General features: G+C 46.4%; 1 protein-coding gene across 1 annotated transcript in view; it reads left to right on the forward strand.

The window, feature by feature from the left end:
* The window catches only part of LAPTM4A (lysosomal protein transmembrane 4 alpha), a 253,752-nt gene that overhangs the window by 56,709 nt on the left and 175,630 nt on the right, over positions 1–21,413 (forward strand). The window contains exon 2 of the mRNA XM_069605911.1: positions 13,133–13,253. Coding sequence (XP_069462012.1) covers positions 13,133–13,253 — 121 coding nt within the window. The remainder of the gene's footprint in view (positions 1–13,132; positions 13,254–21,413) is intronic.

The raw sequence follows: 21,413 nt of genomic DNA on the forward strand, positions 1-21,413 counted from the left end.
CTTATCTGGATTTCCTCTCCACCTGTTGAGGTCTCCCAATACTGGTGTAGCTGTATTTGGGCCTTTCATATTATTAATCTGCTGTATGATTTAATCATTGAAATCTGATTTTAAGAGAGGGAGGTCTATAGAGAAGTAAAATATTAAGACAGCTGTTTGTTGTCGGCGTAGGTTTAAGGTGCAAGGCTTTGTCAAGGATGCAATCTATGATAGCCGGGAACATATGTATAGTGTTCCTGATTATCACAGCTACGCCTCCGCCAGTCTGTTTCTCTGTTCTTATGGGGGATAGTGTAGCCTTCGGGTACAGCCTTGTCAATGGTAGGACCGCTAGGGTCCTGAAGCCAGGTTTCAGATAGGCAGAGTACATCCAAGTCATATTCAATGATGAGATCATGGATACAAGACGCATGTTTGTTTATGGACAATGTTTAAATATTGGTAAGGCAGGCGCTCTGTTACCAGTCAAGTTAAGCTTCTCCTCCAAACGCGCGTTTTCATGACTCCCATCAATCTTCAGGGAGGCTGTGTTTCTTTGCTGTTTCAGGCGTGTCTTCATTTCCTTTTCAGGTGTGGCAGGTTAATTGACACTAAGGATTCTGGTACTTGTATTTTTCTCACTTAATTTTACTTGCAGGTGGCTGGAACCAACTCCCTCCATAGCACAAATCTTCCCCTTGATGGGGGAGGGGCAAAGCATCCCTGAAGATTGATGGAGTCATGAAAACGTACGTTAGGAGGAGAAGCTTAACTTGACTGGTAACAGAGCGCCTGCCTTACCAATATTTAAACTTTGTTTATGGGCATGCATGTATTGTTCAGTTGCATATAAAGGATTGGTATAAAGATTACTTGATAGGTGAGTGATGTTGCAGGTGACTCACAAATAGTGATCGATGATGAATCTTGCTCCTTTGTTTTATGGATATAATCAAGAGTCCAATTGAAAAGGTGCATATTATAAATTTGACCACATCCAACGCTCAAAAACATAGTACGTGCATGTGGCTTGGCCTCACCATTGGGATAACCGTCTGTGGCTTCCTCATTAGTGAAGGTCTGTACTTCCATCAGTGAGCTCTATGTAAAGGTAGACATGTTAACCAACACGTTTAAAAAAAAAAAAAAAAAAAATTAAAATTGCAAGTGGGGATAGACAACGGTGATAATGTTTAAAAGTACAGTGCTTTGAATCGCGAGCGCAACTTGTGTAAAATAACATCCATGTAAATATTCAAACTGTCATCATGTTACCTTTTCCTTAGACTAATTCATTAGATTGCGAGATCATTTAGAAGACCTATGTATAGAGTGCTCATTCTTCGGCCACTACTCACCGGAGCCAGCGTGTGCTGAAATTTAGTTGGAACTGCATTGGGAAGTAATTTGTGAAGGCGTCTGGAGAGACGCTTCTTTAGTGTAGTGGGATGCCTCCTATATATCGTCTGAGAAGTGCATGCCGCAGATGCGGAATCGATTGCCCCTCGCATCTTCCAAGATGTCATTGGCTCTGCTTTCAATCTCGGACAATAGAAATCCACAAATTGAAAGCCATGTTCTTATCTAAATACTTTTGACACTTCTCACAGTGGGGCAATCAAAAACAATACATGAAGGCATTCTTGAAATATCTGTAAGATTTGTTAAAGAAATATAACACATTATTAAAGTGAATAACACATTATTAAAATGAATAAAGTATCACTGTGAGCAAAGCAACGATCACATAGCTTTGTACACTTGGTTTTAAATTTCTTTTTAAAACTCTGTAACCTTGTCTAATCATCACATCGATCAAATTAATCAGAGCTCATGGTTATACCACAAATTGTAACATCTTACTAGTCTATTCAATAAACATTAAGCCACCAAACAAAAACATGCATTGAAAACCTGGACTACGAAACCTTACATTCTGATACAATGCTCTCATACCCAGCAATCATCATGACTTGTATCAGCGTCTACCAGTACATTCGTTCATGAGGGAAGATCTGGTGATTTTTGGAGATTGTTGAGGAAAGTGCCTGATTGTAGTTCCAAGGCATCTGAATCCTCCTCCGTTCTTTGCTCATGCCTTTTCAGCAGTGACCCATTTTAATAGGTTGTGGGACCGTTGACTCAGGAGAGGACCTTTTAGGGCTTTTCCACGAGATGGCCATGCAGCGCTTCATTAAACCAGCAGGAAGGCTGCTTTTTATTTTTGTGTGCTTCCTTTCTCTTTACCTCCAGGGAGCATTCCCAAAAGCCTACTTGATGTGTGCGTTCCAATTGCCTCCCTAGTAGGCTATTGATCCTACCAATCACTGCCTACCACTAGCATTCTATTGTTGGGCATACCCCAATCATGTGCCTGAAGTCTGCAGACTTCCCTTTGTATCTTGGACAGTGTGTGTGGCCTATGTGTTTATCATGTGTAACTTCTCTGGTGTTATGTAAAATGATTTTGGAGCAGATTTTGGACAGTTTTGTCCTCCAGTGACATTCCCAAGTCCCGTTCACACTTTTGCTTGACTTTTAGGTGGCGTAGCGTCCCGCTATCCTGTAACGCCTGTTGGGGAGATTTATCATGTTTCTGCTTCATCACCTCTCCTAGTGAGACACCCTTTCCTTTAATCCCGAATGAGTGGAACCTTTTTCCAATGAGTGGAACCTTTTTCTACTCATTTGTTCTTATGGACTCTGTCTTTTGGAACTCTATTCTTTGTATTTTACCTGGACTATGGAGTCTATTACCTGCACTTTGAAGTTTATCTTCCTCCATAGTTCTTGAAGGCATCTGCATTTTACTATTGCAGCACACAGCTCCTTATGGGCAGTGTTGCCGGGGACCCTTGGGATCCTCCTTTGAGATCTTTTTCTATAGCCTAGTGTAACTCAGAATCTCTCCCAAAACTTTATATTCGAAGGGATTGTGTCCTCCGACGTAGTCCTTATCTTTGATAATTCGTCTCCAGCTTGCTGGCCTCGAAAAAAAAAAAAACATTCTCAGTAGAGGGCGCTGCGCATCGACGTCCGAGTTGGTGTCCCTCGACAGCCACCATATCGGCGCCGACGTCACCATGCCCATAAATAGCCACATGCAGCGTCCGTTGCTCAGTTCCGTGCTTCGTGGTGCCTCGGAATATCGTTGCTCAGTTCCTCAGTCAAATATACTTCATTATTCCTGGAATACCAACTCGTACTCGATGGCTTCCTCATCCGAACCGACGACTCCACGGTCTGGCTTCAAAAACTGTCGAGACTGTGGAAAGAAAATGTCATTGACGGATCCTCACAGGATCGGTTTGTGGTGCCTGGGAGTCGAGCACCATTGTTCGGAGTGCGAGGACTGCATGTCCATGACGGCGAAAGCCTTGAAGGAGCGCAAGGGGAAGCTCGAGAGAGGTAAGGCAGTTAAAACTTCTTTGAAAGTTTCCTCGGCGGAGTCGAGACATTCGTCTCCTCGCCATCACAAAAGACATTCTCGTTCTAGGTCTCGAAGCAGTTCCCATCACTGTTGGTGATCTAAGCATTCAAAAAAGAGACGTTGAAGATCCCCTTCCTCGTCGTCGTCTTCTTCCGTTCCTGCCCCACAAAACATAGCTCTCAGTCTGAGTGGGAGGAATTCAGGAAAAAGATGCTTAGCATCTTCGAGAAAGCGGCCTCAACCCCCTCATAGACTGCTGAGGGTGATACCCTGGGTGAAAGACCCGAAAAATCAAAACGCTGCGAGTCGCAGCACCCGGCAAAAGAAGCTACTCGAGAGCGCCACGAACCCTCGAGTAAAGGCAAGGTCGCGTCTTCGACGCCATCGTTGTCCCTTTGCCATTATCGAAGGGTTCTTCGACGCACAGGTCAGTCGGTTCGACGCCGTCTTCGACGCCGAGAAAGGATTAACCCACGGCCACCTCGCAGCCAGTGGCCATACCCAGAGCCTTGATCACGAGAATGTCGTCGACAACCTCGAGTAGAATTTCGATACTCTCGAGTTCCTCGAGGCCTCTACCAACTTTCTCGACGCCTTTTTCGATGGCTTCGAAGCCTTTAACGTCCGCGTTGACGACGTTGACGTTTTCTCAGCCAATTATGACGAATTTGGCCCCTTCTGCTCTGGAAATGGGATTTATACCATTTCCAAGATTTGATAATTCCAGAGCCTTGTCTATTTATGAAGAAGGGGAGAATTCGGATCAGGAAAGACCTTTGAGTTGCAGGGATCTGCAACTCCTGTACCAGAGGAATTTACCTCTGAGGAAGGGAGGTTAAAGGACCTCCAAGAATCCTTGCATGAAGCAAGTGGGTTGGACACTTGCCCAGAAGTGGAATTTGCCAAACCAGACCCAGGGGAACATGCTGAAACCCCTTATAGAACCTTGATGGCAAGGATAATGAGTTTATGGGGTGGTCTACACCCTCACCTGCTTTTCAGCGAGACGACCCCACAGACATTTTGGTTAAAGGTCCACAGGAGGATCCTGTGGTGCCATTCAATTACGGCATTACAAAGGAAAATATTGGCAAACTGGGAAACCCCTGAGGTTATCCCGGCGGTTAACAAATTATCAGCCAAATATAGGGTGTCTACTGCTGACCCTGAATATTTATCCAGACAACCAACTTCGGAGAGTCTGGTTGTTCAGGCAGCAACTTCATCAGGTAGTAAATCGGCTTACCCTACTGTTCACAGGACAGGGATGACGAGGGATATGACTCTATGGCCAAAAAAGTATTTTCTGCATGTAGCATGGCGTTGAAATCCATCAATGCTACTTGTACGCTCGCAAGGTTCAGCCACACACGTTTGGAGTGTGCTTCATCAGCGGCTGACTACCTCCCGAAGGGAGAAGAAAGGGAAGCGTTTATAAACATCATTAAGGATGGTAAAGACGCAATGTGCGAATCCCTTCAAACTGGCATCGATTCTGCTGACCGCATCAGCAGGGCCATGGCGGCAAGTACAACAACCCAGAGATTTTCTTGGGTGCGATATGCCCTTTGACGGCTCTTCTTTGTTTGGTAAGAAGGCGGATGACAGTTTAGAAAAGCTACAAACATCAAAGGCAGCAGCAAAATTCCTGGGAGCTGCAATCCGTCAGACTCCATATCACCCCTCAGGAACCTCTTGGAGAGGTAAGTCCTTTCGCTTCTATTCCGCAATCGGAAGAGGCAGAGGACGGCCGGTACAAAAGGGCCAGAAAAGATTCACCCGAGGTGGACGGGTTAAAAATACAAAAGCCGCAGCAGCAGGTGCCTCTTTACCCTTGGCATCTGCATCAGCCGCCCCCAAACCGCTCTGAGTACTCTCCTCACAAGACACCATTAGGGGGCAGGTTAACTCAACATCTGATGGAATGGCAGGCTATTACGTCACATTATTCTTGGGCATTGGAGAGAGTTGCCCAAGGTTACTGCCTGCCTTTTCTATGCATCCCTCAGTCGCCCCCCGGGGAACAGCTCTCAAAGTTCCAGATCTGCTCCTCTTGCAGGAAATTGTAGACCTTCTAGAGAAAGGTGCCATAGAACCGGTACCTGTAGCGGAGAGGTACAAGGGCTGGTACTGCCCACCCCCCTGCCCCCTACTTTCTCATACCAAAGAAAGACGGAGGACTGAGACCTATCTTGGACTTACAAGAATTGAACAAGTTCCTCAGGAAGGACAAGTTCAAGATGGTAACTCTCTCTCAGATCCTCAGGCCCTCCAGCTCCAGGACTGGCTGGTATTGTCATGATGCCTACCTCTAAGGAGCCAGGCCGGGCCCAGCAACCCCAGAGGCAGACATCATTTTCCCCAGGGAAGTCTCAGCGGGCCCAAGTCGGGGCCCTTTGGACTCAGTCCTGGCGCCTTAGGCGCCAGGCTCATAGCGGACCCCAGTCCTGGCGCCTTAGGCGCCAGGACTGAGTCCAAAGGGCCCCGACTTGGGGCAGGAACCTTACCTCCCCATCGATCTTACGATTGCCAAATCGACTTGGTACCCAATGCACAACTACCTTGTAGTAGGATTTATGCTCTTACTGAACATGAGAACCTGCATTTGCGCCAGTATTTGGATCAATACCTGGCCAATGGTTTCATTCGCCCATCAAAGTCACCAGTCTCTTCCGCTTTGTTCTTCGTACCTAAAAAGGAAGGAGACCTTAGGGCCTGTATTGACTACCGCGCCCTAAATCAGATAACGATTAAGAATCGTTACCCTTTGCCCCTGATACCTGAGCTTATCGACCAAGTAAAAGATGCTCGTGTGTACACCAAGCTAGATCTCCGAGGAGCTTACCACCTGGTACGTATAAAAGAGGGCGACGAGTGGAAGACTGCATTCCGCACCAAATTTGGGCTCTTCGAATATCAAGTAATGCCCTTCGGTTTGTGCAACGCACCTGCCGCCTTTCAGTACTTCATGAATGATGTTCTTCGGGAACTTATCGATGTTTGTGTCATCGTTTATATTGACGACATCCTGGTGTATTCCTCCTCAGAATCTGATCACAGAAACCATGTTAGGGCAGTTCTTGAGAAATTGCGCCAGCACAAATTATTTGCCAGCTCGAAAAATGCGTTTTTCATACCACAGAAGTGGAGTTTCTCGGATTCATCCTGACACCTCAAGGACTCCGAATGGACTCGCGGAAAGTGGACGCCATTCTCAAATGGCCATCTCCTAGCTCTGTGAAGGGAGTGCAAAGCATGCTTGGCTTTGCCAATTTCTATCGAAGGTTCATCCCGGAATTTTCTCGAACTGTTCAACCCATCACAGCTCTCCTAAAGAAAAATAAACGCTTTGAATGGACTCTTGAGGCTGAACAAGCCTTTCAGGACCTGAAAACCAAATTCACCTCTGCACCTGTATTGAAGCACCCGCGCCCAGATCTCCCTTACATCGTGGAAACCGATGCATCCAGTTCGGCCATGGGAGCTGTCCTGTCGCAAAGAGACCCAGAAACTAACCAACTACACCCTGTAGCCTTTTGGTCCAGAAAATTCTCTCCACCTGAACTCAATTACGCAATTACCGACAAAGAACTACTGGCTATTAAATCAGCTTTCAAGGCTTGGCGTCACTATCTTCTCGGTGCAAGACACACCATCACCGTAATTACGGACCACAGAAATTTGCAGTATTTAAAGACGGCCAAAGCTCAATCTTCGCGACAACTCCGATGGGCTTTATTCTTTGCGGAATTTGATTTTGTAATTACCTATCGCCCTGGCTGCAAGAATGGTAAGGCAGATGCCTTATCCCGGATAGGCATGGAAGAACCCAATTCGAGTTTAGAACCTGTGCCAATCATACCGGAACAAAGAATTCTGGGCTTGACTTCATTGCAAACCATTGAGGACATCCAAGCTCAAGTAAAACAGCTTTTTGACTCTTCTGCCTTACTGGAATGGAGTCAAAAGGGTCCTCACTACACCGTTAAGGATGATTTACCCTACTTCCAAGAGCGGTTATTTCTGCCAAGTAAAGAATTGCAGGAACTTGTCATTACCCGTCATCATGAATCATTAATGGAAGGACACCCCGGTATCGCGAAAACAGAAGAAAAGATCAAACGCCACTTCTGGTGGCCTTCTTGGAGAAAAGACATAGTCATTTGTGTTGTCTTGCGGAATCTGTGCCCAAAATAAGAGTCAAAAGAAAAGGCCAGCCGGCCTACTTCAACCTTTGGACATTTCCACCAGCACCTTGGCACACCTTGTCAATGGACTTTATAACTGACCTGCCTCCTTGTGGTGGTTACAACACGATTCTCGTAATAGTGGATCTATTCTCCAAAATGGCCCATTTTATCCCTTTAAAAGGATTGCCGTCAGCTTCCACCTTGGCCAAGGTGAGCGTTACAGGTATCTCTGGACCTCCAGGATGCTTATTTCCATGTGCCAATCCATCTCAAACACAGGAAATACCTGAGGTTCACAATTGGCGGCCCTCATTATCAATTTCGAGTTCTGCCATTTGGGCTGACCTCCGCCCCGATGTCGGTAGTGGCTGCAAGTCTAAGGAGGAGGGATTCACGTCTATCCCTACCTGGACGATTGGCTAATCAGGGCTGTATCTTCGGAACAAGCTCAGATCCAGCTAGATTATGTCTGCCCCTTCCTTCACAAACTGGGCTTCTCCCTCAATTTAAAGAAGTCACAGATGATACCATCACAGACTCCAGTTCATCGGAGCAGTCCTGAACACTTCTCTGGGAAAAGCCTCGCCACCAGAGGTGAGGGCTCAAGATATTCTGCAGATGGTCACCAAGTTTCAAAATGCCCAACATCTTCCAGCCTTCGACTTTTTGAAGTTGCTAGGCCTCATGGCATCCTGCATCTTCCTTGTGCCAGAGGCTCGCCTGAGAATGAGATCTCTCCAGTGGGCACTAAGAACCCGGTGGTCGCAGTTCTCAGGAAAAAATGACAGATCTCCTTCGGATTCCGGACAAGGTAGCCCGAGACCTTCAATGGTGGGCTTATCGAGAGAACATTTTGAAAGGAGAACTGTTTTGGCAACCATGGACGGAGATAACAGTAGTCACGGAAACCTCACTCACGGAGTGGGGAGCCCATGCCAACGGCTTTACCATCAGTGGCCGTTGGTCTCCATCGGAGTCCAGATTACACATCAACCTATTGGAGCTGAGAGTGATCAGACTAGCGCTGAAAGCTTTCCTGCCATCAGTTCAGGGAAAAAATGTCCTGATAATGACGGACAACACAGTGGCCATGCACTACCTCAACAAAAGAGGAGGCGTGGGATCACTGCCACTGTGCAGAGAGGCAATGCAGCTCTGGTTTTGGGCAATTCAAGAAGGAAGCTCTATTGGCAGTTCACCTAGCCGGAGAGAAGAACTTGACGGCGGATGCTCTGAGCAGGCAAGGCACAGGCTCCCACGAGTGGGAACTAGCTCAGGAAGTCCTTCAGGAGATCTTCGCCCTTTGGGGAACCCCTCAAGTGGATCTGTTCGCCACCAGTACCAACAGGAAGTGCGATCTGTTTTGTTCAAGGGAATTTCCCCCGAGAGGAGCTCTAAGGGACGCGTTCCTAGTGGACTGGGAGTTTCCACTCCTGTATGCATTTCCACCAGTCCCTGTCATTCCTCAAATGATCAGGAGGTTGAGAAGATTCCGGAGGACCATGATTCTAATTGCCCCAGACAGGGACAGGAGAACGTGGTACCCGGACCTTCTGAACATGTCCATCTGCCCTCCAATTTGCCTTCCACTCAAGGAGAATCTTCTCTCACAGAAGGGAGGTCAAGTTCTCCATCCAGACATTGGATCCCTCAACCTTCACGCTTGGCTTCTGAAAGGTTGAGATCCAAGGATTGGGACCTCCCTGATGACGTCATGGAGGTGTCGCTTAAGGCCAGCAACAAAGTCTTTATACCGCTGCCGTTGGAACAAATTTTGCAGCTGGTGTAGAGAAGAGAATATCGACCCCTTTTCATATGGTACGCCAACGGTGTTATCCTTTCTACTCTATTTGGCAAATTCAGGCCTTCAAGTTGGCACTATCAAGGGCTATCTCGCAGCGTTATCGATCTTCAAGCGCTCTGCAGAGGAGCAATTGTATTTCAAATTACCCTTAGTAATACAATTTCTAAAGGGATTAACTAATGTCTATCCTCCAAGACCATTCCAAGTTCCCTTATGGGACTTAAATTTAGTCTTCAATTTCCTGATGGGTACTCCTTTCGAACCACTCCACTCTTGTTCGCTAAGATTTCTCACCCTTAACACTGTCTTATTAATGGCACTAACATCTGTTAGAAGGGTGAGCGAATTACAAGCTCTATCTTGTAAACCCCCCTCATACAATTTTTCATAAAGACAAAGTTGTCCTACAGGTGAAGCCTAATTTCCTCCCAAAGGTGGTTTCTGAATTCCACATCACTCAGAAAATTACCTTACCTTCATTCTATCATCCACCCCATCCGGGGAAAGAGGAAGAAAGGCTACATAGGCTGGACCCAAGGCGGGCTTTAAGCTTTTACATCAGCAGACTTGCTAGGATTAGGCAAGCAGACCAACTGTTTGTAGGTTACTCGGGGCACAAATTGGGACTACCGATAACAAAACAGACCATTTCCAGGTGGATTATTTTGGCCACTCTGGAATGTTACAAACTAGCAGGGAAAGAGCCTCCTCAAAATCTTAGGGCTCATTCAACCAGGGGTATCGCCGCCTCTTCGGCCCTCCAAAGAGGGGTTCCGGTATATGTGTGGCTGCCACATGGTTGTCCGCACATACCTTCACAAGATTTTACAACATGGATTCCTCCTCTAGTCAAGAGACTAGGTTTGGCAAAGCCGTATTACATTCTGTTCATTCCTAAAGGGAAACATGGCGTTTTTACTCCCACCTCCAATTACACACCACTGCTATGGGAGTCTATCAAAGATGAGGAATACGTCGGAGGACACAATCCCTTCGAGGAACAAGTTACTTATTACCTGGTAACGTTCTTTCGATGGGATGTTCCTCCGACGTATTCCTTATCGCCCCTCCCATCCATCCCCGCAGTAATACTTCCTGGTGGTTGCAGCTTACGCTCCTTCAAGGTCAATAACCAATTCATGCAGGACTTATCTTATGCTACAAAACGGAACTGAGCAACGGACGCTGCGCGTGGCTTTTTATGGGCATGGTGACGTCGGCGCCGATACGGTGGCTGTCGAGGGACACCAACTCGAAGGACGTCGATGCGCAGCGCCCTCTACTGAGAATTTTTTTTCCAAGGCCAGCAAGCTGGAGACAAATTATCAAAGATAAGGAATACGTCGGAGGAACATCCCAATCGAAAGAACGTTACCAGGTAAGAAGTAACTTGTTTGTATAAGAAATTGACACGCACCACCTTATGGAGTGCCAAAGGGATACTTGGTATCACACTTCTCTCTGCTCTTGTGACTTTTGAGTCACATAGATAATCTCCTAGTTAAGACTATTGTGTATTTTTTGTACCGCAGGCTATGTCCATAGCCTCGGTAGTGCACAATAGGGGTACCCAAGTACCTACTTGGGGCCTCCCTTTTTTTTTTTCCCATTACTTGTGTCGTCGTTCTTTGTTAGCCCATCTACCATTCTGGGACGGGGAGGCCGGTGTTCCAGCCAAAGGCAAAACACACCCTTTGGTCTTCCCGCCTAGGCTCCAGGGTGTCTGGGCAGGCAGGAAGTGGGGGAGGACCCCGTACTCCCACCCCCCCGTACTTGTCTGCTAGATTGCCTCAATAGAACCAGCTCCCACTGGGGGTCTGGCTGCCCTGATTGGGCAGCCCAACGCCCCTATCTGTAAATTGCTGAGAGATTGCCAAGGAGTGAGTGCTGAAGCTGTGTAAAAGATGAAGCTTCTGGAGTGTAAAGCAAGTCGACCACTGGAAGCTGAAGTAGCCAAAGAAGATGATCAGAGATGCCTGCAGACCGTTTGCAACACTGTGACGCGACCGCTGCTGTCCTGACCCTGTTTTCTGTGCGACAGAGTAACTCCGAAGAGACCACACCTTCGCTTTGACTGGTGGGAACAACCAGTCCCAAGACAAACTTTGTTTTGAGGGGGAGTGGCTAAGGGGCTATGCTATAGGACGGGTTTACTCACTTTATTTAGTCCAGCTCCTGCTGATACGGAATGATCCTTTAACGTAACAGTGGTAATGTGCAGCTCTGCATGAAAATAGCAGTCCAGTGACATAAAGTGGCAGAGCAGCTCCAGGTGCAATCTGGGGTCTAGAGATGCAGAGCTGAGTGAGAAGCAGCTGATGGAAACATTGTGTCCAGCGTGGAAGAAGTTTTACAGGATGGCTGGCGCAACAGGACAAAGGGAATAAGGAGTGTGTGCAATTACACCGAATCGGCAGCCAGCGATACGAGGACAGGCGACTGGAGCAGGACTAGCCGGTGGTCTACAGTGAAGGCGGCGAGAAGCTAATATATTTACTTTAACAGAACAGAGGTTCATTGATGCCCATGCTTAGGGCGGAGCTGATAGAATCTATTTAAAATGTGAGCGCGAGGTGACGCTAAAGCCCCATACGTCTGGGAAGTGCCATCGGAGGACCAACGGTGCACATAGCACAGCGGGACACCCCCAGTAGACTGCCGCATGAAAACAGGAGCAACGGCAGGCATGTGCAATGTATTGTATGGAATCATGGCAGAGCTATGCTACAAATTGTCACCGAGAGCGTGGCAGTGATTGTGAGGGCTGCGAGTCAGTACCCGATGAGCTGCCACTCGGGTTACATAATGTGGGTAATGCTTTTACTAAGGCACCATGAGTAACAGAAATTCTTGTGCTTGAACGTCATTCGTATTATAACCTGAAGCAAGACTTGTATTTAAGTCTGGTAACCTTTTGCTGAGCTAAGGTAGGTAGAGTCAGGGTTGTCTGGTAACATCTGAATGTGGCCTGGGGCGGAGTTTGAGTCATACTGTAGAAGTGTGATTAGAGTCAAGAATGGGATCCTGGGTGGGGAGTGAAGATAATTTAGTTAATGTGGGCAGGCATATCTTCTGTTCATGGAGCTTCTTTTTCGTATTCATGTTTAACCTTGTGTGGGTATATTCTATTTTTATTTTAGAGTTTTTAAGGTCAAGCTTGCATAGTAGGGCAATGTCAATAGGTTACACTAGAATATCAAGAATAGTTAGTGTAATTTAGCTTCATTTTGAGAGAACGCATATATTGGTTACCTGCTGTGGCTTGTGCCTTATTAAATCTTATTTTAATAGGTGGGAATGGTGTGTGTGTGCTGCTAAAATTCTTCTCAGCGGCACCCAGAAGGAAGCTGGGCATGCACACAGCTTAGAGGGAAAATTTCTGTTGCCTAATCCACATGGAACATGTACATAATGCGTTGTGCTGACAGCAGTTCTTTCACTGCAATGCATATTGTATAAATATGTATCATGCACTTTGTAATTAGTTTGACAGCGGTCTCCAAACATAGATTGAGATGGCCTATGAGGTCATTGTATATGAGGTCACATGAGCTTGCATCATATCAGGTTTACACACAAGATGAAGTAGTACACATCTTTCGCCTACAGCACACCATACTAGCTACCTAATTACTTAAAAATAAAGCTAAATACTGGAGGGTAAACTTGCAATATTTAAATGAATTTTGTTCTCTGAAATATTGCTAAGACATTTTCCTCTCTTAACAGGTTGTAAACTTATTGATGGGAATCTTGTTCACAGTGGAAGTGACGCACCCTAATACAGTACCAGCTGTTGCCATTCGATATGAAGCTATGGGTAACTACTATGCGTCTGAGAGAATGGCTGGTAAGATTATACATTTTTTTTCCAACAAAGTTAATGGATTGCCTGTATTCCATCACAGATTAGCCCAACACAGAAATCAAAATGATGCATGCATCACTTGTGAGAAACTTGGGATTTAATGATCGCTTCTCAGCCAAGTTACCTTTTTGGCTGAAATGACTCTTAAAATCCATTTGGGGGTTAGGAGGTTTGTTAGAGATGCACCTGATTTTCAAATTCACCGCTTTAGTGTTTTATTCTGCCCCGTCACTTGAGTACAGGTATACTGTGAATATCTGAACTGGTTTTATTTTACTCTGCACTCAGTAACTGGAGATGCAGTGAAAGGCAATTTGATGAAGTTCTATTAATACGGGCTGTTCATGGTTCAAAATAAAGATTCAATGAGCTGGAGCTAAAACCGCTCCTGGGTGTAGAGAATCGCCCTGTAGGCGGGAGCTACCAATAGTTGCTGTGCTAACATATTGCCCATAACGTATTATCCATTGTGTTTAAATGTATATTGGATGTGTTCTAGTTCTTATTTCCCAACATTCTGAAATACTCAGTTAATGACACACCCATGTTTGTAAGGCACCAGTTGGCCTGAGGAGTCAAATGTAGCTCCCGGTAGCTGTTGATTTGTTAGTGCGCGGTACAAATATCCTTTAACATTATCACCAATGGGGGTGGTCCCCTGGCGCTCTGGCTGAAAAGGAAAGGGGGTGTCCAGTATGGTGAAGGAAATGCAGTGGTGGTCTGACCATGGGCAGGGGGAATTGGCAAGCATGGTGTTAGAGCAGTTTGGGTCTGCTAGCCAGTCCACCGTTCTACCTTTGTGTGTAGGGCCACTGACATGGTGATCAAAGCCAAGCTGAGAGATGGTGTTATGTATCGCAATTGCATTGGTGTCATTCACATGAAGACCTAAATTGAAGTCTCCCGGCAATGCAATTTGGGAGTTCAGTTTAGTGTTGTGTGTGAGGATTAATGTAATGTCTTCCTCGAAGGAAGGTTTTGTTCCTGGAGGACAGTATAGGAAATGAGTTCGAGAGGCTGACAAGGGGATTTTAACTGAAAGAAGTTTGTCGAGAGAGGAAACCTTCTTTATTGAGTTCTATAAAGGCCCAATTGGGTTTTTCCCCTCCCCATTGTATTGTATTGGTTATTTATATAGCGCTCTTTGCCCACTTGTGTGGCCTCAATGCTTTTCTTTGGTTGGAACGCCCTTGATGACTGTCGGTGTGGTTGGAAATTCATGGGAGTTTAGCTTGGGTGCATGTTGCCGTTCTAAGGCTTGGGTGGCTGGCAAGGCTCGACTAAGCAGCCCAGGCCAGGAGAGGACATGCACATGGGTGGGTGCTCTTGGGGGCGTTGGGGTTGGCAATCTATGCAGGTCCAGCTATACTGTGTTCCTCTGGTGGTGGTTGCTGTATGCTAGTGGCAGAGTGTTGCTGTACGTCAGGTGTTTGTCTGGACGGCTATGTGTGCTAACCAGGCTCTGAAAGGCTAGAAGCAGGAGATAAAAAGCCCTCTGCTCCCTGCAATTTTGAAATTGATTCCATGATGCAATCTAGAATGCCTTCAATGAGCTTCATACTAGAGTGGTATGGTCTTTGTTGCCCCATCATGGTCTGTCATTGTCTTTTTATCTACCTATTGTATCACCCCATTAAAGTTGTGCACTGTAATGTGCTTTTGGGATAAAACGTATTCCTGGTAGTATGGCTTACTCCTTGGGGGCGATCTGTAGCCAGTCTTATGTACGTGCACTGTCCTTGCTTGCGGGCTGCCTCCCAGTGATGAAAGATCTGCCCATTTTATTATGGTTATAAGTTTAAACGGGGGTGTATTTGGTGAGTGTTGCAATTATGATGAATCGGTGTAGCAGGAAAAGACCATGCATGTCCAGTAACTGGCTGGTTTGCCCGCCCCTCTGACAAGGTATCCAGGCCATAGTCCGCAAAGGGAAGGGGTGGGGAAAGAGGGTACAGATAAAACGCCCGAAGTAGGTCATACAATCTACTTTCCTAATTTTGACAATTCTAACCTATGGGGTTTGAAGAGATTGCTACTGAAAATAATGTTGTGTGTGACTGTAATGCAGAGTGGCACAGTAGTCTGGAAATGAATGTGGACTACTGCCAACTGGAAAGTGCTTTGGACCTAAAAGATAAGTGTGTAAAGTAAACTGAGAACATGTAAGGGTGAGATGCACACCATTCACAAAATCATGCATTACGTTGAATTGCACAACTTGCTCGCCTCCATGATGAAAACAGTGCCACTACAAAATGCGCGGTGCAAATAACTGCCTGTGCACCCAAGAAGAGAAGTCTTCCTTCGACTTCTGCCCTGTGCCTGCTGAAGTGGAAGGAAGACTTCTCTGTCGAGCCTCCAGTCGCTGTAATCGATCGTATGTCGTGAGTACCAATCTGCCACTACGTTCTTAAGGCCTGGTAGATACTGCGCCGTGACCGAAATCCAGTGTTCTAGACAGAAATGCCAAAAGTCTTCGGCTAGTTCCGCTAGGGGCCGAGATTTGGTGCCACCCAGATGATTGATGTATCATACTGCTGAAATGTTGTCCATCTTCAGTAAGATACAACAGCTCACTGTCTTTGGCAAAAGAGCGTACTGCGAAGGAGCCCGCTAGGAGCTCTAGGCAGTTTATATGCATCTCGAGTGACCATGTCCCTCCTGTGGCCACTGGACCGCGTCTCGCCCCCCAGCCGGAACGGCTGGCGTCTGACTCTTATCACTATATCAGGGGCAGATCTGAAGATTGCTCGGCCGTTCCAGGCCTCCTTGTGTGTGAGCAACTAGTTGAGCTCCATTCTCTCTTCGGGTGATAGCGTTAGTCGCTGTGAGTAAGAGAGACTGTGTCTTAAATGCTGGCCCTTTAGCCTCTGTAATTCCCAGTAGTGGCGAGGTCTGGGAAATATAGCTTGTATAGAGGAGGAGAGACGTCCTATTACCCTCGCTTGGTCTCGAAGAGATACATCGTCCCTCTGCAGGAGTCTGCGTGTCTCCCGTTAGGTGGAGTGAATTTTGGCCGTCGGGAGACGGAGCTGAGCAGATTTGGTGTCTACTACAAATCCTAGAAACTCTAGGTTCCTTGATGATTGAAGGATCAATTTCTCCCAATTTATGAGGAATCTGAGACTGTGTAGCAGGTCTATGGCCAGCCTAGTCTGTTCTACCAGAGCTTGAGATTGTGCCATGAAAATATCATCCAAGTATATTATCAGCCGGGCGCCTTGTTCTCTTAAATGTGCTACTACTGGTCTCCGGAGCCTGGTGAAAGCCCAAGGAGCTGAGGAGAGTCCGAATGGCAGACTCATGAACTCCCAGTCTCGGTGCTTCCAGGAGAATCTCGGATAGCTTGTGTGGTCGTGATGTATGGGTACCGCAAGGTACGCATCTTTCAGATCCAGAGGCATAATCCAGTCGTTGGGTCTCAGGTGGTCCCTGAGCATGTGAATACCCTCCATTTTGAAATGATGGTAAATAATAGTCGTTGAGAGCCCTTACGTTTATCATTGGACGCACGTTTTGCTTTCTGCGTACCAGAAATATGGGGCTGAAGAAACCGCCTTGGCTTGTGCAGGGGCGAATCGCTTGTTTTGAAGTCAAGCTGCGTATTTCTTTGCCCAGCGCTTCCTCGTCTGCTTTGGACATCGTAATTGGGGCGGGCGACCTACTTGAAATGGGTGTGTGAAGAATTCTAGCGCATACCACGGACATTGTCTCTGACCCAGGCGTCTCCAGATAAGGAATCCCATGCATGCGCAAAAGGAGCTAGCCTCCCTCCTATAGGCGTTTGCGACTGGCGCTGCTACAAGCAAACTGACCTGTGGTTTGTTTCTGGGCTGGGTATTGTGTGGCTCTCCTCCAACCTCGACCTCTGTCTCGCCCTCTTGAAGGGAAGAAGGCATCTGAGCGATCTTGCCAGGCGTTGTTGATCCATGGATTGTTGAGGTCTTCGATCAAAAAAATATCGGCTGGAGGAGCGACCTTGCTGTGTCCTGGAAAAAATGTTTGAGGAGAGAACTGTTTTGATGGAGGATTGCCCTTTCTTTCGCTGTGAAGGTGCCAACAAATGTGTACATTTCCTTCATGAAGGTGTCGCCGAAGAGCAGACCCTGGGCTGCGGCCCCGGATTCAGTGTCTGCTAGCTCACTTAGTTTGGCGTCAATCTTGTAGAGGATACTGTTGCGGCGCTCAGCTGATATGGCACAGCTGGCATTGCCCAGCAAACAGATGGCTCTTGGTCCCAGCCCGAGAGGATTACTGGATCGATAGGGCCACTTTGTCTGGGATCTCCAGGCGTGGGCATGCTGCCTTGAGACTTGCTCAGACTTCCTTGTCCAGGGGCTTGCGTAGCCGGTATTTAATGTACTCTGTTGTTCTTGGAGATGGTTCCCAGTCGGTAGATCTGGTATGTATTAAGTCTTCCGGAGTAAACCTCCCCTTAGAAGGAAAATGTTCCTTGGCTGGCTTCTTAGGGATGGGGGCTGCCGCAATCCCTGAGGTTGAGGGTTGTGACCCTATTGTTTGCGTGTCTTCGTCTGAGGAGACGGGAGATTGATTGCCAATCATATCCCTCTTGATCAGTGCCCTGTTGGTATCCCTCTGGGCTGGAGTGCCTCGTACCCCTGTTTTCTTGCTTGGGGTAAGTGGGTCCATCAGCGGAAGGGGGTTCCTTCCTATCCAAAAAGGCCTTTTTCAGCCTGGAGAAAGCATCTGAAAGGGCAGCAGTGGCTGGTTCTGGCTGGCTCGGATGGGTTCGGGGGGGGGGGGTCGTAGAGCTTTTACTCAAGCGAGCCGGAATACCCCATCTGCAAGGTGCTTTCTCTTTTGAGTCTTTTTTTCTTGGTAGGGAGTTCTCTTGTAGGTGCTCCTCCATATTGTCCAGGTGCTGCTGAATAGGCAGGAACATTTCTGATGCAGCTCTTTTAATACTGGTCTCCACTGTAGAACCCAGCACCTTTTCCAGGCTGTTTGCCATTGCCACTTCATCTATTTCATAAGTATCTTCCTCATATTCAGACCAATCCTGGCTATCATGAGGGAAGTACTGGACTGGGCTGCCATTCTTATAATTGCACCTTTCTGTTCTCCCTTTTTTCTTTTTTTTTTTTTCCAAATGTTATAACTATAAATATTCACTAAAAAAAAAACTTTGTTAAGGGGACGTTATGGTTAAGTTGCGCTACTAAAAACCTGTGAAATTCACTAAAATAACTTTCTAAACATGCCATTATGGTTCACAGTAAAACCGAAAAACCCCTGAAATTCGCCAGTTATGGTAGGCTAAGCAACCATAACTGCCTGCACCACTCTGCACTGCTAACACTACCACCCAGGATATGAAAGATGGCATCACAAATGTCATTGATGACATCACTGATGAAATCACATGTGTAGCCCCTTTGTTTTTGTTCACTGCCATATCTAGGCCAGGTGGGTGTATTCACTGACAGTCAGAAAGTAAACTTTCAAAAGGTATTACATTTATAGGTATTGCTTCTCATGTGTTCATACAATACTTTGCTTACAATTTAATCGCATCTAATGATGTACATATATAGGGGAAGAAGCAGGCCTGAAACACAGCAATCATTTTTGTGCGTGAATATAATCCTGTAGATTATACACAGTTGGTAATGATGCAGCGTCTAGTATGCTTACTTTATTCTCCATACATAAGCACCATCTTTGTATGCGTAGTAGTCTATTTGTTTTGTGTGTGTTACTAACAATATGTAATAAGTGATGCATTATTAGCAACTTAGTACATGTTTCACAGACCAGAAAAGTGTGATACAGGAACATTCACCTTTTTAGTATATAACTTTAGAAAGTACAAACCTAGCACCTCTGTGGTGTCTGCTGCAGCCAATACCTACATTTCTGTATGAGTAGGTTCCTGTAGTGGATAGAACACTGCAATGGAATTTTCTTTACAACACTACATTGTGTGATGAAGTGTGTACTTTATTACACATGTCCCGATAATCCTTGATTTTTTTTTTGTTGCTAAAATTACATTCACAACCCCTCGTCTGACAAGTAAATGCACATGTGATGTCATCAATGACATTTGTGATGCCATCTTTCATGTCCTGGGTGGTAGTGTTAGCAGTGCACAGTGGTGCTGGCAGTTATGGTTGCTTAGCTTACCATAACTGGCAAATTTCAAGGGTTTTTCGCTTTTACTGTGAACCATAATGGCACGCTTAGAAAGTTATTTTAGTGAATTTCACAGGTTTTTAGTAGGGCAACTTAATCATAACTTCCCTTTTAACAAAGATTTTTTTAACTGAATATACACTTTCATCATGTGATTTTAGGAGATATGTACTATAATTTCCTTACTTTATATACATGTAACATAGAACATACTGAACCCCCTTGCTAATATTTTAAAGGCACGGACTGAGCGCCTGTCTGCGGAAGGGCGCGGACGAGATCAACCCTACCCAAACAGTCAGGGGGGTATCTGAAATTGTGCTATATGAAAAATGCACAACTTTGGAAAAAAAACAGACATTTTAAGTACTAATAAATAACCAATTGAACCTAAACGTCTGAAACATTATCCATGCATTGAATGACAATGTAGAATGAAATGGATTATACCATAACAAAAAAAGGTATGGCTCCAACGTAATTAACTCACAGAAACTGTGCTGCCAGTAGACGCACACAGTACAACAAAAACAAATTACAACAAAATAGTAAGTGAACTTCATTTTTCATGTGTGTGTGTGTGTGTGTGTGTGTGTACTTTTTTTTTTGTATGAGGGGCAGAAAAAATAATGTATTTCGAAGGGATTGGGTCCTCCGACGTATTCCTCATCTTAGATATCTCCTTCCAGCTCTGCTGGCCTCGGAAAAAATTTTCTCTAGAGGGCGCTGCGCGTCGACGTTCTCCGAGTCAATGTTCCTCGACAGCCGCCGTATCGACGTCGACGTCATCCTGGCTATAAAGGCCGCGCGCAGCGCCCGTTGCTCAGTTCCATTTTTCCGCGCTTACTCAGTGCCTCGGAATACCGTTGCTCAGTTTTGTCAGGTTAAACCTATTTACCTCGAGTTATTCGATCCGTACTCGATGGCTTCTTCGTCGGAACCGACAACTCCTCGATCCGGCTTCAGAAAATGCCGAGATTGTGGGAAAAAGATGTCGCTGACTGACCCTCACAGTTTGTCTGTGGTGTTTGGGAGCTGAACACCATTGTTCAGAGTGCGAGGACTGTATGTCCATGACAGCTAAGGCCCTGAAGGAGCGTAGGGGGAAGCTGGAGAAAGGTAAGACTTTTAAAGCTTCTTCTTCGTCGACGAAGTCGAGACATTCGTCTCCTCGTCACCATTTGCGCTCCAGATCTCGGAGTGGGTCTCATCACTCCTCGAGATCGAAGCACTCGAAGAGGAGACGTCGAAGATCGCCTTCTCCCTCTGTTTCGCCAAAGAGAATCCCGTGCCCCACGAAACATAGTTCCCGGGCTGAATGGGAGGAATTCTGCAAAAATATGATGAACGTCTTCGAGAAAGCGGCCTCGACCCCCTCGAAGACTGCCAAGAGCGATGCTCTGGTCGAAAGACCCGAAGGTCAAAAACGCCGCGAGTCGCAGTACCCGGCGAAGGAAACCTCTCGAGCGCGTCACGAACCCTCGAGTAGGACTATGACCTCCAAACCTTCCTCGAAGGTTCCGTCGACGAAGGTTCCGTCGAGGTCGATGTCTTCGACGCCGTTGTCGAAGGGACCTTCACACACGAGTCTGTCGACTCGACGCCAGCTTCGACACCAGTGTCGACGCCAAGAAAAGTCACGGTTACGACACACCCAGTGACTATCCCCAGGTCCTCGACGTCGATGGCTTTGAGATTGTCTAGCAGAATCCCAATTCTGTCGAGGTCTTCGAGGCCTCCGCCTTTGTTTTCGACGCCACGCTCGAAGCCTTCGACGTCGACGACATCGACGTTTTCGAGGCCGATTATGACAAGTTCGGCACCCTCTGCCTTGGAAATGGGGTTTATACCCTTTATGAGTTCAGAACAATTGAGAACTATGTCCCCAATTATGGAAGAGGGTGAATTGTCCGAACAGGAAGACACATTTGAGTTGCAGGGACCTGTAACCCCAATTAGAGAGGAATTTTCCTCTGAAGAACGCAG

This window comes from Ambystoma mexicanum, chromosome 4p, assembly GCF_040938575.1.
Source record: "Ambystoma mexicanum isolate Mex_15411 chromosome 4p, UKY_AmexF1_1, whole genome shotgun sequence".
In the NCBI taxonomy this organism is placed as follows: Eukaryota; Metazoa; Chordata; class Amphibia; order Caudata; family Ambystomatidae; genus Ambystoma; species Ambystoma mexicanum.